This window comes from Syngnathus leptorhynchus, chromosome 12 (genome assembly GCF_054491065.1).
Source record: "Syngnathus leptorhynchus isolate UIUO chromosome 12, UIUO_Slep, whole genome shotgun sequence".
NCBI lineage: Eukaryota > Metazoa > Chordata > Actinopteri > Syngnathiformes > Syngnathidae > Syngnathus > Syngnathus leptorhynchus.
This window is the reverse complement of record NC_141206.1, coordinates 1216736-1235154: the sequence shown is the minus strand read 5'-3', so window position 1 is coordinate 1235154 and position 18419 is coordinate 1216736. Positions and strand designations below refer to the sequence as shown.

The following is an 18419-nucleotide window of genomic DNA, read 5'->3' as shown; positions in this document are numbered from 1 at the left end:
TCCATTTTACTCAAATGAACCATGTCTGTCTTTTAACTAATTCAGTTTCTGCTTTCATTGTTTGGCAGCACTTCTAATTCCCCCATCTATTTAAACACAAAGAAAAAAAAAGTAAAACATTGCACTGCAATTGTCCTGACGCTTTTTTCTAATATTTTTCTCCAGGAAAACACTTAACTATACAAAATAGAAACTAAATAAACAGTAAAATCAAGAATGCATTTTTTATGGGTCATACTAATGCGTCATTCATAGAAATAAATAAAAACGTGTCTGTTTCCATTGTGGCGCTCACGTAGTACCCCACCCTTGCGGCCCTGTAAAACGAGACCTGAAACATTCACATCTCGCGAGGTCATGCGTCACAGCAGCCCACCCTTCCTTCAGTGATGCCGACCGTCCGCAGTGTGTATATTACTGGCAAGGGAGCCGCTAGGAAGCTAAGAGGAGTTGCGGCAAGGTCGGCAACAGCATCCTGCCCTGAACTACAAGAAGACGCTAGCTCGACGGACTGAAGTTTGGAGGGAAACAAGGAAAATTACAGCCTTTTGATATTTACGGTTGCGGAAGAACAAGTCAGTAGGTGGCTTAAAAGTTTCCATCTTGTTTCGCACAAACGTGGAATTGTCTGTTGTTCCCGCGGTCCGTACGGCTTTCCAAGCGCGTTTCGCTCAAGAGTTCAGAGAACGGCACATTTCTGCTTGTCGTTGACCAACTTGCTCTCGATTGGTTTGCGGGCCTAACGTGCTTTCTCATCTACGGTTTTCCCGTTAGTTTGCGTTGAGTGTGCCATGTCGGCGCCATCAACCACAGCTCCCGCTCTAGGAGAGAACGCCCCGGCGGAGAATGATTTTTTAGCCCCTGACGCAGGGCAGAATCCGCCTGGTCCGACGCCTAGTCAGAGTCGTTTCCAAGTGGATCTTGTGGCCGAGGCTGCTGCGGCAGCCGTAGATGACTCGCCGAGTTCCGAAGCTTCCAACACTGTCCCATCCGGCGATAAGGCTACTGTTGATGCTCCTCCCGAATACCCGGGGACAAGCGGCGAGGAAGCTAAAGGACGCTTTCGGGTGGTGAACTTTATAGATCCAAGCGGGGCTGGGATTCCGGTTTCTCCAGAGGCAGCGCCTGTCGACGGGATGCAGAATGGGGACACTGTGATGAGCGAGACTAGTTTACATTCATCCACTGGCGGCGGCCAGCATCACTATCACTATGACACCCACACGAACACCTATTACCTGAGGACCTTTGGCCATAACACCATTGATGCCGTGCCCAACATCGATTTCTACCGCCATACAGCCGCACCGTTGGGGGAGAAGCTTATCAGACCCACCCTGTCAGAGTTGCATGACGAACTGGACAAGGTAAGACAGCACATGGGCTTTCTGATTACAGAACGCAACAATTAACACGACGCCCAGCGTCTGCAATCCGAATCGCCCTTTTGAGTTTTAACCAATATGCTGTACTTCTGGATGCGTGATATGATAGTTGACCATTTTAATGTTAAAAGAGAAGAATGTCTACATTAATGTGATATTTAACACGTACCTCAAGAAATCTTAAAATACATTATTATGTAGAGAAAGAGATACATTTTATGTGGAAAAAGAAGTGGGCTCACTGTATTCTTAGTTAATTGTTATAACTTCTAACTTGCACATAATTACAATATTGGAAAAACGGACAGTATTAATGTTGATAGCAATATCGAAAAAATGATACTAATTTGGGGATTTTAAATATGGACAGAATGGAAATAATTTTTTATCATGTAATGGAAAGAATTACATTGTTTGGTAAAATGTTGCTGTGTTCATAGCATATTAATTGTGATTGCCCGACAATGATTGATGCTTGGATGGCGCTGATGGTGAAATTCAGATAAAAGCATACAATTCCATAAGAATTAAAAAAAATAAATAAATAAATAAATATATATATATATATATATGTGTATATGTATATATATATATATATATATATATATATATATATATATATATATATGTAGATGTATATATATATATATATATATATATATATATATATATATATATATGTAGATGTATATATATATATATATATATATATATATATATATATATATATATATATATATATATGTGTATGTATATATATATATATATATGTAGATGTATATATATATATATATATATATATATATGTATATGTATGTATATGTGTCCCAATGATCGTCACACACACATTTGGGCGTAGTGAAATTTGTCCTCTGCATTTAGCCCATCCCCGTGTGATTTTAATCCATCCCCTGGGGGAGAGGGGAGCAGTGAGCAGCAGCAGTGCCGCGCTCGGGAATCATTTGGTGATCTAACCCCCCAATTCCAACCCTTAATGCTGGGTGCCAAGCAGGGAGGCAATGGGTCCCATTTTTATAGTCTTTGGTATGACCCGGCCGGGGCTTGAACCCACAACCTTTCAGTCTCAGAGCGGACACTCTACCACTAGGCCACTGAGCCTAGTGTGTGTGTGTGTGTGTGTGTGTGTGTGTGTGTGTGTGTGTGTGTGTGTGTGTGTGTGTGTGTGTGTGTGTGTGTGTGTGTGTGTGTGTGTGTGTGTGTGTGTGTGTGTGTGTGTGTGTGTGTGTGTGTGTGTGTGTGTGTGTGTGTGTGTGTGTGTGTGTGTGTGCGCGTGTATACCGTAATTTTCGGATTATAAATCGCGTTTTTTGTCATAGTTTGGATGGGGGGGGGGGGGGGGGGGCGATTTATACTCTGGAGCGATTTGTATGTGATTTTTTTTCAAAAATTTTCAAAATTCAAAAATCCACGATGTAGTGAAACCGAGAGAAACGAACCGCGATGTAGCAAGGGATTACTGTCATTTGAACTGCAAGTGACGTCTCCCATGCCGCGCGGCGGTTGTTTACATAAAGAAGAAAGGATTCGATCACGGGATGACGAAGGGCCCTACATTTGAAGGATTTAATGATTTGGAGTGACACAAGGTTTGAAAAACTTCTTTATGTCATAGTTATTTGATATATTTTATTTCGTGTCGCAACTTGTATATGTTTTTATCGTTACAGCTCAGTAGTTGTAGGCTCGTTAAACTACCGTAATTTTCCGACTATAAGTCGCTCCGGAGTATAAGTCGCCCCTCCACCCAAACTTTGGGGAAAAAAACGCGACTTGTAGTCCGAAAATTACGGTGTGTGTTTGTGTGTGTGTGTGTATCCATTACTCCTGTGTATGTTGACTATGAATTTATAGTTCAGGAGAAAACTTTGACTTGCAGCAATGAGTATACCTTTAAAGACTTAAACAGTCAAGGAGCTACAAGAATGAAAACTCAAGGGAGACTCTCTGAAGCAGTTAATAATCAGTAATACCATATCTGACACATCAAGTAGCCTGTGATGAAAGGCTGCGGTCATATTTATTCAAGGTTAACCTGCAGAAATAGAGCCCCTATTGTATTTTTAGTCAGAATTTGTATTAACTCTTAAAAACGTGTATAGCGTAGGAGTAGTGTAGGCCTGATTTGATGTTTTCATCAGCTCAAAATTACCAGTACAGTCAGCAGCAAATATGCCATATTACTGAAAAGTAACACTCATTGGGCAGCCGTTTTGGATCTCAAACATGGTTTTTATTTCCATTGTAGAGGTTATGGCAAGGTCGCTGTTGGTGTTTCTATTACACTGACATATGTCATGTCTCTGTGACTTAAAATCTGGAATGGAAATTCCACTGTGTCAGTTGATGGCTGCTCACAGTAATCAATAGGTCGCTACTGTTTGAGTGATCAACGGCTGGGTGGCTACATTTCATTGAAGGAAAATCAAAATGTATTTAATTTTGTGTTAGTGATGGTGAGCCTGTCGCTCATAGTGTAGGGGTACACACGTTTGACTTGTGTGCAGGCAGCGAGGGATTGATTCCCGCTTAGTGGTGGTGTGCATGTGAGTGCGATGGGTTGTTCGTCTCTACATGTGACCTGTGACTGGCTGGCGACCAGTTCAGGGTGTAGTCTGCCTTTCGCCAGATGTCAGCTGGGGTAGGCTCCAGAACCCCCCGCAACCCTGAGCAGGATGGGTGGTGTTGAAAATGGATGGATGCTGGTGAACTCAACCAGCATGGTTGTGAAGTTTGTGGCACATCATTTTGCGGACAAGCTACAGCATTATTCTGACTTATAAACAATCCAGAACTAAAATGATAATGGAATGTTTTTTTGTGGGCTTCATGAAGGGCTTCACATTCCCTAAATAAACAGTCCGTGTTGCACATGACTTTCCTGCCTCGTTCGTGACAAGCTGGCTGTCATGCTTCCCGAACTTGTACACAGTGACGCAGAGTGCTCAGAGGCACGCCCCTCGCGATCAGCGTGTATTTAAACGCCATTCTCCCGTCACTTATAAACCTGCGCAGCACCGCATTCACGAAAGGTAATGCCTAAAGTAGCGAGGGATGTGTGTGTGTGTTTGTGTGTGTCTGTGCATTCGTGCGTGTGCGTCCGTCCGTATAGAATTTTTGTTTTTCAGGACCCAGAGAAAAAAGGCTGAATTTAGGTGATTTTATATGGAATTAAAATGTTCAACCTTAATTAAGAGGGCAACACAACTATGAGAAAGTCAAATGAACTCAAATAAATCAAAATGTGCTTCGTCGGGCTCGGAGAATTACTACGTACATAGTATTTCATACCAGTATCTCAATAATTATTGATTTTTTTGCCTGTTTCAAATTGGAAAACAATTAAATATAATGAAAATAAAACTAAAAACCAATTGGATAAAGATTTTAATTAAATGAAACAAATTAAACCTGTTTTTGTGCTCAAAATTTCCTCTTGGATGCCTTTAATTGTGACGCGAAGGTAACAGCATGCTATAGCCTCTGTCTATAGCATGCAAAATGACACACACAGTCAGGGTTTTTAATCAAGAGGAGTGCAACGGTACACAGCAAAATATTGAACAGTTCGGTTCGCTCTGCTCGCGACCATTACCCCTAATGGACTGCGGGATTTCGTACTTCATTTTACATGGATGCATTTACAGGGCACCATGTACATTATATCCTTTGAGTATTTTATATGGGAAGAACGCATGCTCTCACTGCTCTTTGTTTGCTTCTACAAAGGTCACACACTAACAGGAAGTGAAGTTCGCCAGGGGATTTGACTTTTGGCTTGAGAGAGTCCTATTGTCAAAGTGTTTGCCATGCCTGATTGCCTTACAGCTGTAGTCGCACAGCACAGTTTCATAAAGACTGTCAGAGTACTTTTATACCCCCCTGCTATTGAGTGAATGTGGTTCATCTACAAAATTCTTATGTGCAATTCATGACTGATGTATCAAAAAACACCAACACTCCGTGCGCCGCTTTTACCAGAGTACATTAACATAGCAAGACTAATTTCTAAAGTCAGAATGCAGCATTTGAAAGTAATATTTAAATATTTACATGCCACGTTTAGCCAGATGTCAGCATATCATATTTCCTGCTTGTTAGTTTAGTTTAGAGTTTATGACAATATAGTTTCACTAACTTGATGGCAGACAAGAGATAGACAATCTTGAAAGGGAACGACAAACCTAGATTAATTGATTTGCATATTCCAGACCCCTTATCCTCACAAAGTTCACGGACTTGAACATTTCACCACAATTATTGTATGGGCAGTGCACAGTGATTAAGAATCACACACTTATTTTGAATTTGGGAATAAAAAAAATATATTTTATTTTTCTTACCTACCTACCTACCTACCTACCTACCTACCTACCAAATAAGAATAAGTAAGTAAGTAAGTCCAGGTTTTCTGTGACTTTCTTAAAGAGTTTTAAAAGGCATTGAATCCCTGAATCTTAGAAAAGTCTTCATTGGCTTCAAAATGTCTTAAAGGACACGTCCATCCATCCATTTTCTATACCGCTTTGTCCCTACGGAGGTCACGGTTGTGCTGGAGCCTATCCCAGTGGTCATCGGAACCGATTGACAGCCAATCGCAGGGCACACAGAGACGAACAACCCTCCACACTCGCACTCACACCTAGGGGCAATTTAGAGTGCTCAATTGGCCTGTCAAGTATGTTCTTGGGATGTGGGAGGAAACCGGAGTGCACAGAGGAAACCCATGCGGGCTCGGGGAGAACATCCAAACTCCACACAGGGTCGTAGGTGGAATCGAACCAGCACCCTTGTAACTGTGAGGCGGACGTGCTAACCAGTGTGCCACCGAGCCGCCTTAAAGGACATGTATCATGGAAAATTATTTTGCTTTTGAAATCATTTTCTTGTGTATCTGGAGTATCCAGGAGTGTAGAAAAGTATAATATATCCCTCCAGGTGCTGCAGTAGTTGTATCAGATGTGTCACGGGTGGAAGCGGAATGGAGCAGGGCGACCAAGTGGAGCTTGGACCAGGGTTTATTGGCGGAACTCAAAATACAGACTCGATAACCTGACATGACTTAACAAATGTAACATGACTTCCTAACCAAAACATACTTGAAAACGACAGGAACCAAAAGGACATTAAGACGACACCACATCAAAACAACAGACAACAAAAATGATCCGACGGTGAGTGAGGGGCAGACAGGACTTATATACACGACAGGTAACAAGAGGCAGGTGAGAACAATCAAACCAATCATGGGCACACAAGAGGGGAGGGGTGAGCACACAGACAGAAACCAAGACAAGTCCCAATAGCAATAGGGGTATTAGTTTGCATTATTTTATTGCAATGTTTTTCCTTATTCAGATTTGTTTCAAGACTACAGTTAGACTTCACTTTGATGGTTAGTAGGGCGATTTACTAAAGTATGTTTCTGATTTGAAAGGAAAACCTGTGCTTGTTTATTTACATAAAGTGTTCCCCCACACCCCACCCTGTCAGTCAGTGCTGCTGAGGGACTCATACACGCGTGCACAAACACACGTACACACACCCACGCACATTTCAGGCCTAGGGCAAAAAAAAATAAACAGTAAACTATTGGCGTGAAATCCCATAAGCCCTCTGTTCATGTCGGTAAAGCTGGAAGCATTTTCTTCTGAGCTGCACACCATGTGATGGAAAAACATGTCATTACAGCAATTCAGCTTTGCTGAGAAGAGGATTGTGTTCAGTTGTATAAGAGGAGAGAAGCTCTGAAACCCGATGCTGTAAAACAATTTAAGGAACTTACTCCATTTCAACATTTTCTCATTTTGTGTTGACAGAAAAAGGGCACTGTATACCGTATTTTCCACACCATAAAACGCTTCGGGTTAAAAGGCGCAGACTCAATTCCGGGGACTTTTCTGTATTTAATCCACACATAGGACGCACCGCATTATCGGGCGCATGCATGCCATGACTTACGGTAAACAAAAAAACGTCACGAGACCAAGACAGTAAATTCGGTTGTACTTTATTCTATAATCTTGTACTGTATTGTACTCACATTGTTAATCGATATTAATATGCGAATCCATCAAAATCCTCATCTTCTCTATTCAAAATCACAAGCAGTCTGAAAGGGCTTCACATAGACAATCAATTGACAATTATTCTCAAAGCATCCCCTGATCTTGGGCTCCCAAAAGGGCAAGGGAAAAACTCAAAATCCCCTACCAGGGGAAAAATGAGAAACCTTGAGAAGGGACCACAGATGGAAGGATCCCCCTTTCAGGATCACCAGGCTGCAATGGATGCAAAGAGGGCACATAAAATACATAATATGGAAGTCAAAAAGTGAATGTCCAGGCCAAAGCGAAGAGCTGTCGGAGGTGCCTTCGATTGTCCTGGCAGTGTCCTCTAGGAGGGTATTCCGCTGCAGTTCCCTCATGCCGAATTGGTCCACGAGAATCTAGATAGCCGCCGTCAGCTTGGATGTCACCTAACCAGGGGTCGGGGAGAGGGAGCAAAAACAAACTCCAGCCGAATCGGCTACTACAGGTTAATTAAAGGCCATATCATAGAAATACGTCTTTAAACGTGACTTAAATGTTTCTACTGAGGTAGCAGTTCTAATATCCATTGGTAGGGCATTCCAGAGCTCTGGAGCCCGAATAGAAAATGCTCTAGCCCCTGCAGACATTTTCTTGGCCCTCGGTGTCACTAAAAGACTAGCGTTTTGCGAATGAAGGTTACGAGACGGAACATAAGGAACAACTAAGTCGACGAGATATGAAGGCACTAAGCCATGCAATGATTTATAGGTTAATAGAAGAACCTTAAAGTCACATCTTAAATGGACCGGGAGCCAGTGTAAATTGGCTAATATTGGGGTAATGTGATCAAATTTTCTTGTCCATGAGAGCAGCCTTGCAGCAGCACTGTAGACTTTTGATGCTGGACTTGGAAAGACCAGAGAATAATGCATTACAGTAGTCCAGGCGCGACGTGATAAATGCATGTATAATAATTTCCGCATCACCGGTCGAGAGGATTGGGCGAATCTTAGCAATATTACGAAGGTGAAAAAAATGCTATTCTGGTTATATTCTTAATGTGCTTTTGAAAGGAGAGCGTTTGGTCAAATATTACCCCGAGATTAGTTACAGTATCACTCTGAGTGATAGTACGGTTATCTAGAGTTATAGCAGTTTCCTTAAATAAATGTTGATAACGAGCTGGACCAATTATCAACACCTCAGTTTTATCTGGGTTCAGACGAAGGAAGTTGAGAGACATCCATTGCTTGATCTCCGCAAGGCATGCCTCAAGATTACAACAGTCCCGCGGATCTGTCATTGATAATGGCATATATAATTGGGTGTCATCCGCGTAACATTGAAAACTAATATTATATTTACGTATTATGTCCCCAAGCGGAGTCATATAAATATTACATAGAATTGGTCCTAGTACCGATCCCTGTGGGACACCACACGTAACTTTATAGAGCTCAGAGGACGCATTGCCATGGACCACTCGGTGCGTCCTGTCTGATAGATACGAATGAAACCAGCCTAGTGCTGACCCCGAAATACCAACACAACCTTTAAGACGCTCTAATAGAATATTGAAGTCAACAGTGTCGAAGGCAGCACTAAGATCGAGTAGTAACAATACCGATGAAGTATTTGAATCCATAGCTAAGAGGAGATCATTAGGAGATCAAGACTGAATGTGCAGCCATTAGAAATTGGACCGATAAAACAGGATGGAATGTAAAAAAATCCCAGCAGAAAAATCTACTTTTTTTACTTCTTTTAAATAAACAGGGGCGGCTCGGTGGGGCAGTGGTTAGCATGTCCGCCTAACAGTTAGGAGGGTGCGGGTTCGATTCCACCTCCAGCCCTCCCTGTGTGGAGTTTGCATGTTCTCCCCGTGTCCGCGTGGGTTTTCTCCGGGCACTCCGGTTTCCTCCCACATCCCTAAAACATGCTTGATAGGGCGATTGAGCACTCCAAATTGTCCCTAGGTGTGAGTGCGAGTGCGAATGGTTGTTCGTCTCTGTGTGCCCTGCGATTGGTTGGCAACCAGTTCAGGGTGTCCCCCGCCTACTGCCCGATGACGGCTGGGATAGGCTCCAGCACGCCCGCGACCCCCGTGGGGACTAAGCGGTTCAGAAAATGGATGGATAAATAAACAGATTGTGTAAATATTTACTTATTGCAGGCTACTTAAGCCCACAGAGACAAAGAGTAATGATCAAATGTCCACAATCTCATCTCCACATTGTTTGGCAGAAATCTCCTGTGACTGTCCACCCTGTTCATTGTTTCTATCACTGAAACTCTATGAGAGGCTTGCTGACTTGGCCAAAATGACATGCACCGGTCCTGACAATAAGATTTTTGTTTTTGAGCTGTCCTGAATTACAAAGTGACTCTGTCAATGGTGCAAGAGGTGATGAGACACAACTTCAAAGAGAAAAATGTGAATGCTGTCTGAACACAGGTCAATTATAATTTCTAAGGATTATTGCCATCTTCTATTAATATTTTACGACCGCTTTAAATTGTATTAGGTGTCATTTCTTGGACTGCAGTGTCATATTGTGATTGCTATTCTCTATTATTCCATTTTAAACCATTTAGGCTGTAACCTGTTTTTTTTCAATTTTTTGTGAAGTAGCTTTACAAAGTGTGACAATAAAAGAATCCTTCTAAATTAGTAAAACGTGCACTGGCAAGTGGATAGACATGTAGAGGCTTGCAAATACTGTATATATAAAGGATGTCGTACAATTTTCCATGACGACAACAGGAAATTGAGCTGGCTAAAATAAACAGACAGCTGCCATTACATCAAATTGACCCTGAAATACTGTATATAGAAGACGAAGAATGCCTTTATCGTCATTGTACAACTGGTATATAACAAAATAAACATTCCACCAGTGGGAGGTGTGGCTCCAGATTAGTGCTCAAGTAAAATTGAGGGGCGAAGACTGAACCCACAACCTTCATGTTGGGAGACAGGCACTCTACCACTGAGCCATAAAATGCACAATAAAGTGAAAAAAAACATATATAAGTCGCACCGGAGTATAAGTCGCACTTTTGGGGCAAATTTATTTGGCAAAATCCAACACCAAGAACAGACATGAACCAGCAACAACAGGCTAAACGACACAATATGCTAACGTGACATATACACAAACGAGGAGCTGAGAACGGGCCTGACGTAAAATTCAGAGTTATTCAAGTACCGTAATTTTCGGACTATTAGTCGCTCCGGAGTATAAGTCGCACCAACCATAAAATGCACAATAACGTGAAAAAAACCCATATATAAGTCGCTCCGGAGTATAAGTCGCACTTTTGGGGCAAATGTCAAAATCCAACACCAAAAACAGTCACGAACCAGCAACAACAGGCTAAACGATACGGTATGATAACGTGACATACACAAACGAGAGGCTGAGAACGGGCCTAACGTAACATTCAGAGTTATTCAAATGATTATTACATTAATAACACGTTTATCAAACCATCGATGTCACTCCAAATCATAAAATACATCGATCATCGATCGTGTAAACAATGCCGCGTACGCGCGCCGTCGGACTCGTGATTTGCATGTCTAATTATTCCACAGACCCATATAACGATATATAAAGTATATTTCAAATAACTATCATATAGCAACAATATTACCTAACCATCTGTCACTCCAGATCATAAAATACATCGATCATCGATTGTGTAAACATTGCCGCGTACGCGCGCCGTCGGACTCGTGATTTGCATGTCTAATTATTCCACAGACCCATATAACAATATACAAAGTATATTTCAAATAACTATCATTTAGCAACAATATTATCTAACCATCTGTCACTCCAAATCATAAAATCCATCGATCATTGATCGTGTAAACAATGCCACGTACGCGCGCCGTCGGACTCGTGATTTGCATGTCTAATTATTCCACAGACCCATATAACGATATATAAAGTATATTTCAAATAACTATCATATAGCAACAATATTACAAAACCATCTGTCACTCCAAATCATAAAATACATCGATCATCGATCGTGTAAACAATGCCGCGTACGCGCGCCGTCGAACTCGTGATTTGCATGTCTGGTGTGATGTGTGCTCGCATGCTGTCCATCACAAGCAGAGCTTGCATCCTTAATTGCATTGCTGTCCCTACTGTTTTTTTATTTTTTATATCACCACACTAAATTCTCTTCACCAGACCTGTGCTTTTTAAAAACTCAAAAAAACAGCGCTTTCCCCTCCCAGTTGTTGCGTCACGGCCAATGGTGAAATTTAAATCACCCTCGTTCAGTTTAGTTTGAAAATAACTATATTTCTTTTTCAGTTGTTTTTTTTGTTTTGTTTATTTGTTTCATGAACTTGAATATTGTGCTTTAAAGTGTGAATTGCTTTATTCGTTTTTTCAGTGTATTAAAAAAAATATGTGAGGTGATCAACTGTGCTAGTGTTAATGATCAAGTAAATTTTTTTGAAAAAAACCCTACATATAAGTCGCTCCTGAGTATAAGTCGCCCCCCCACCCAAACTATGAAAAAAACCACGACTTATAGTCCGAAAATTACTGTATGTATTACATAAATAACACGTTTATCAAACCATCTGTGTCACTCCGATTCATTAAATCCATTGATCGTCCTTTATGTAAACAATGCCGCATATGCGCCACGCCGCTGACATCGGACTCGTAAATTGCATTTCTAATTATTCCACAGACCCATGTATATTTCAAATAACTATCATATTAGTCAAAGTCAAAGTCCGCTTTATTGTCAATTTCTTCACGTTAAGGCACACAAAAAGATAAAAATTACGTTTCCCACCGTCCCACTGTGACTAGACACAGTACACAACACTCACAATCAAAGAGTACAAACAAACAGACAAGAGCAACGAATAAGTAATAAGCAAATAACCCAACTAAACAATAAATAAATAAATAAATAGACAAATAAGAGCAGCAAAATGGAGCAAACGTGCTAATAGCAGACAGCCAGATCATAGCGCAAAAGAACAGGACGTCATGCGGTGGAGGGGGGAGGGAATTCAGCATCCGGACAGCTTGGAGTATGAAGCTGTTTCTGAGTCTGATGGTGCGGGATCGCAGGCATCTGTACCTCTTCCCAGAGGGCAGAAGTTCAAACAAAGAGTGAGCGGGGTGACTCACATCACACACAATCGCGGCCGCCTTGCGGGTGAGACGGGAGGCGTACTTACTTGCAGTGTTCACTATGCGCTGCCACCACCCCACACAGCGATACAACTGAAGAGACGCTCTCAACAGTGCCATGGTAGAATGTAGTCATGATGGCGGGAGGAGCACTCCCTCGCCTGAGTTTCCGCAGAAAGTACAGGCGGCGGTGAGCTTTCTTCGCCAGCGATGCAGCGTTGGTGGTCCAGGAGCGGTCCTCACTGATATGCACCCCCAGGAATCTGGTGCTTCTCACTCTCTCCACCACAGCACCGTCGACGGTCAGCGGCAGGTGCTGGGTGTGACCCTTCCGGAAGTCAATGATAATCTCCTTGGTCTTGTTGACGTTCAGCAGAAGGTCGTTGTCCCTGCACCATGCGGCCAAAAGGTTGACCTCCGATCTGTAGTGAGTCTCGTCGCCACCGGTGATCAGACCCACCACAGTCGTGTCGTCGGCATATTTCAGCACGCGGTTGCTGCTGTAGGTCGCAGTGCAGTCATGCGTCAACAGGGTGAAGAGCAGCGGACTGAGCACGCAGCCTTGAGGGGCCCCCATGCTCAGCGTGATGCTGCCGGAGACATTGTCGCCCACACGGACTACTTGAGGCCTCTGACAGAGGAAGTCCAGTAGCCAGTTGCAAAGGGAGGTACCGAGGCCCAGCTTGTCGAGCTTGCAAATGAGACGCTGTGGAACAATGGTGTTGAATGCAGAACTGAAATCCACAAACAGCAATCTCACATACAAGTCCCTGTTCTCCAGGTGGGTGAGGGCAGAGCAGATGGCATCCTCAGAGGACCGATTGGGTCGGAAGGCAAACTTTAAGGGGTCAACGGTGGGGGGAAGAACAGATCTGACGTGCGCCAAGACAAGCCGCTCAAAGCACTTCATGACGATGAGGGTCAGTGCCACAGGGCGGTAGTCATTGAAGCAGGAAGGAGCAGGATTTTTCGGCACAGGTATAATGTTGGCAGCCTTGAAGCATGACGGGACGATGGCCTGCTGCAGGGAAATGTTAAAGATGTCCGTGAAGACATCCATCAGCCCCTCAGCGCAGTCCTTCAGCGCCCGTCCCGGGATGTTGTCCGGGCCCGCCGCCTTATGGGTGTTGATAGCAGCAACCGCCCTCCTCACACTAACGGCAGAGAGGCACAGGGGCTTCTCGTCCGAAGGGGAAGGGGTCTTCAGCGGGCAAGTGTTGTTCTGAGCGTCGAAGCGAGCAAAGAAGCGGTTCAGTTCGTTGACCAGAAGGACGTCGCCCTCACAGCTCCGCGGCGCGGGCTTGTAGTCCGTAATGGTCTGTATGCCTCGCCACAGGCCCCGAGCATCCCTGCTGTCCTTGAAGTGGGCAGTAATCTTGGAAGAGAACGCCTTTTTCGCATCCTTGATGCCCCGGGACAGCTTCGCCCTTGCTGATCTCACGCCCGCTACATCCCCAGCCCTGTAGGCTTTGTCTCTGGCCCTCAGCAGCCCGAGGACAGCCCCTGTCAGCCATGGCTTCCAGTCAGCACACTCCTCAATGTCTGTCCGAAGTGGCCGCCCGCTTAAACATTTCCCAGTCCGTAGTGCCAAAGCAGTCTCGAAGAGCATCAGAGGCCCCCTCAGGCCACACTCTAACTCGTTTGCGAACCGGCCTGGAAGTTCTCACTCTCTGTCTGTACGCGGGCGTAAGCAGAACGGTGACATGGTCAGAAAGTCCGATGTGGGGGAGGGGGGTGGCCTTGAAAGCTCCTTTATGTGCAGTGTAGACCAGGTCCAGGAAGCTGTCACCACGAGTTGGAAAATTAACATGCTGGTGAAGCTTTGGAAAGACAGACTTCAGGTCAGCATGATTAAAATCACCAGCGAAGACGATGAAACTGCCAGGGTGCGCCGTCTACTCATCACTGACAGCCTGATACAGTTCACTAAGGGCCGTGATCCTGTCACCTCCAACATTGGAAGGCGGGATGTAGACCGCGACAAGCAGAATCGCAGTAAACTCCCTTGGTAGGTAAAAAGGACGGCACTTAATGATCACAAACTCCGCCAGTGGCGAGCATTGTCTGCACACAACTACAGAGTCCCGGCACCATTCGTCGTGGATGTAGACACAGACTCCATGCGATTTTCCTCCTTTTTCAATGGCCCGGTCCGCCCGATAGCACGCTAGCCGCCCCAGTTGCACAGCAGAGTCCGGAATGTTGACCTTCACCCAAGTTTCAGTGAACACGAGCACACGGCAGTTACTCACTGCCTGGTTCGTGGATCTCAGCAGACTAACGTAATCCAGTTTGTTGTCCAGCGACCGAACGTTCGCCAGAAGAATGGAAGGCACGGCCAGGCGAGTTGGGATACTTGCCTACTTACATACTTGCCCTACTTTTATTTCAACCGGCATCATAAAAGAATATTGGTAAATTTATTATTATTAATAAATATTAACTGTATAGACAATGTTTTGAAATTATTATTATTTTTTTATTGCATGTGTACAGTTAGTTTCGTCTCTGGAATGTCTGTGATCATGAGCCAAATACAACAACTACATGAAACTGCCCGTTTCCAAAATTGGCAAAACTGACATCCCACTTAAGTCACACTCGTGTATTAATGTAATATGTACTGTATGTATGCTGAATGTGCACGCACGCACACGCACACACAGACACCCAGCGTGTGCGTGCGTGCTGTCTGTTTGTATGCGTGTGTGTGGGTGTGTGTGCGTGCGTTTAAATTATTTTAAAAAAAATTATTCCATCCATCGTGACCATCAAGGGTTGCACAACCTGCATGGCAACAGTGAACAATCCCTTGATGCAAGGAATACCTTTGGATCTTTGACTGCAATGGGAATAAAGGGGAGTGGCATAAAAAAGTTGGCAATGCGCATAAAAGGGGTTTCATCTTGAGGTCATAGAAGTTGTCTCAGGGACCCAATTTTACGTTACTCACTCAAAGTAACAATTCCTTCTCAATTTCTCTCCCTCACACTTTTTCTTAGTTTCTTTTCTTCTTCTTCAGGAACCATTTGAAGATGGGTTTGCCAATGGTGATGAGCTGACCCCAGCTGAGGAAGCTGCAGCAAAGGAAGCTGCTGAATCTAAAGGAGTTGTCAAGTTTGGCTGGATTAAAGGAGTTTTGGTTTGTTGTCTTACATATCTTATACATATCAGGCAGGGGGAGCGGAGGGTTTTTAATCAACAAATTGAACCACAAATTAATATACATTAATAGAAGAATAAAAACAAAGTCAGTCAAAAGCCAAAGAAAAAAATTACACCAGTATTAATTTTAGGGGGACAAAAGTGACGCAATAACATAATATTTCAAAATGCCACCATTAGGCAATCTGGAGCCCTCTTATAGAGGCATGACAAACATTTTAGTGAAGAATATGCCCTTAAATTACAGTATCTCACAAAAGTGAGTCCACCCCTCTCATTTCTGCAATGTTTTAATTATATTTTGTCATGGGACAACGCAGAAGAAATGACACTTTGATCCAATGTTAAGTTATCACTGTCGAGTTTGGTTAGCAAAGTAAATCTATTGTGACTTCAAAGTACCGTAAATTTCGGGTTATAAGCCGCACCAGCTAAAATTCGTGATTTTTTGGGGGGTTTTAAACTTATTTACATAAGTAAATAAAAGAATAAGCACCGGACTCTAAGCCGCACGTGTGCACGAGTTATTTACAAAGAAAGACAGTACACAGAAAGCCTTTTTAAAGTTTTAATCACATTAACATTTTATTGTAAACATGGAAGTAACAGCACTAGCTGGGCTAAAGTTTTAATAGCATTAACATTTCATTGTAAACGCGAAAGTAACAGCACTAGCTGGGCTAAGGTTTTAATAACATTAACATTTTGTTGTAAACACGGAAGTAACAGCACTAACTAGGCGGATAAAAAAAAACAAAAAACTTAGCAGTCAACAAAGTTACTGAGAGCCGTCTTTGTCTTCCTCCTGTCCACTGAAACCAGCAAAATCTTCCTCCTCAGTGTTCGATTGGAAGATACATGTAAAGTCGCCGCATGATCGCGTAAGGTTTTTAATGTTTAATTCCCATTTGTAAGAGAATATACACAAAGATGATTGTCAGGAAAGAGATGATTATTTAGGGACGCATAACCTTTATTAACATTTTATTAACAGCACAACAGTTCACAGCCTTTTTATGAGTGTATAAGTGTATTAGTCATGAGAAATATCACGGAAATAACTATCTACGCCGCACTGGACTATAAGCCGCAAGGTTCAAAATTTTAGAAAAAAGTAGCGGCTTATAGTCCGAAATTTACGATAACTCAAAATACAAAAATGAATGTGTAAAATGCTGGCAACAAAAGTGAGTACACCCCAACTGAAAATTTCAAAATTGAACCCAAATGTCAATATTTTGTGTGGCCACCGCCGTAACCCTTTTAGGCATGGAGTTCACCAGAGCTTCACAGGTCACCGCTGGAATCCTCTTCCACTCTTCCATGATGACATCACGGAGCTGGTGGATGTTGGAGACCTTGCGCTCCTCCACCATTGATTGATTGATTGATTGATTGATTGATTGATTGATTGATATCTTTATTTCGAACATTCAAAACAAAAAAGAAAAATAAACAAAACAAATAACACTTTAAAGTGCCATATAAGTCCATACAACAAACAAACAAAAAATAAACCAACAATCAGAAAAAAGAATTAAATAAATAAATAAATAATAATAATAATACATACATAAATACATACATAAATAAAGAATGCTCGAAAAGGAGTAGGAGGAAGCATAGCTATTTAGATTCCTACCCCTTTCTCACTTTATCCATTAAACCAATGATTCAACATATACTGTAATTCTACAACAGAACACAAGTAGACACACTTTCACACTTGTTTTTCTGTTTCATTTTTACTTGTATGTAGCCCTTTGGCACTTTTAGCCTTTGTCCCCGCCAAACAACATATTTTTGTACATTCTTTTAAACTGGTGGACATTTGGACTTTGCTTGAGTTCCTCGCTTAGATTGTTCCATTGTTTGACCCCGGTTATAGTTATACAGAAAGTTTTTAAGGTTCTTATGTTTAAGATTTTGAAGTTGTGATTCCCCCTTAACTTATAACCTCCCTCCCGATTCCTAAATAAGTTTTGGATATTCCTTCCGTTTGAGGATGCCCCGCAAATGTTCAATAGGGTTTAGGTCTGGGGACATGCTTGGCCAGTCCATCACCTTCACCCTCAGCTTCTTTAGGAAGGCAGTGGTCATCTTGGAGGTGTGTTTGGGGTCATTATCGTGTTGGAATACTGCTCCACGGCCGAGTTTACGGAGGAAAGGGATCATGCTCTGCTTCAGTATTCCACAGGACATGTTGGCACTCATTGTTCCCTCAATGAACTGTAGCTCCCCAGTGCCAGCAGCACTCATACAGCCCCAGACCATGACGCTCCCACCACCATGCTTGACTGTAGGCAAGACACACTTGTCTTTGTACTCTTCACCTGGTTGCTGCCACACGCTGGACACCATCGGAACCAAATATGTTTACCCATATCCGTAGTCTGCTTGTCTTCAGCAAACATTTTGCGAGCTTCCTTGTCCATCTTTTTTAGAAGAGGCTTTTTCCTGGGACGACAGCCATGCAGACCAATTGAATGCAGTGCGGCGTATGGTCTGAGCACTGACAGACTGACCCTCCACCCTTTCAACCTCTACATTAGTGCTGGCAGCACTCATACGCCTGTTTTCCAAAGCCAATCTCTGAATATGATGCTGAGCGCATGCCCTCAACTTCTTTGGTCAACCATGGC

At 42.9% G+C, this 18419-nt stretch overlaps 1 protein-coding gene across 1 annotated transcript in view; it reads left to right on the top strand.

Moving 5' to 3' along the window:
• The first annotated feature begins 317 nt into the window (after positions 1-317).
• The window catches only part of slc12a2 (solute carrier family 12 member 2), a 92867-nt gene continuing 74765 nt past the window's right edge, over positions 318-18419 (top strand). The window contains exons 1-2 of the mRNA XM_085927027.1: positions 318-1367; positions 15635-15754. Of these exons, the coding sequence (XP_085783153.1) occupies positions 792-1367; positions 15635-15754 (696 nt within the window). The 5' untranslated portion in view covers positions 318-791. The remainder of the gene's footprint in view (positions 1368-15634; positions 15755-18419) is intronic.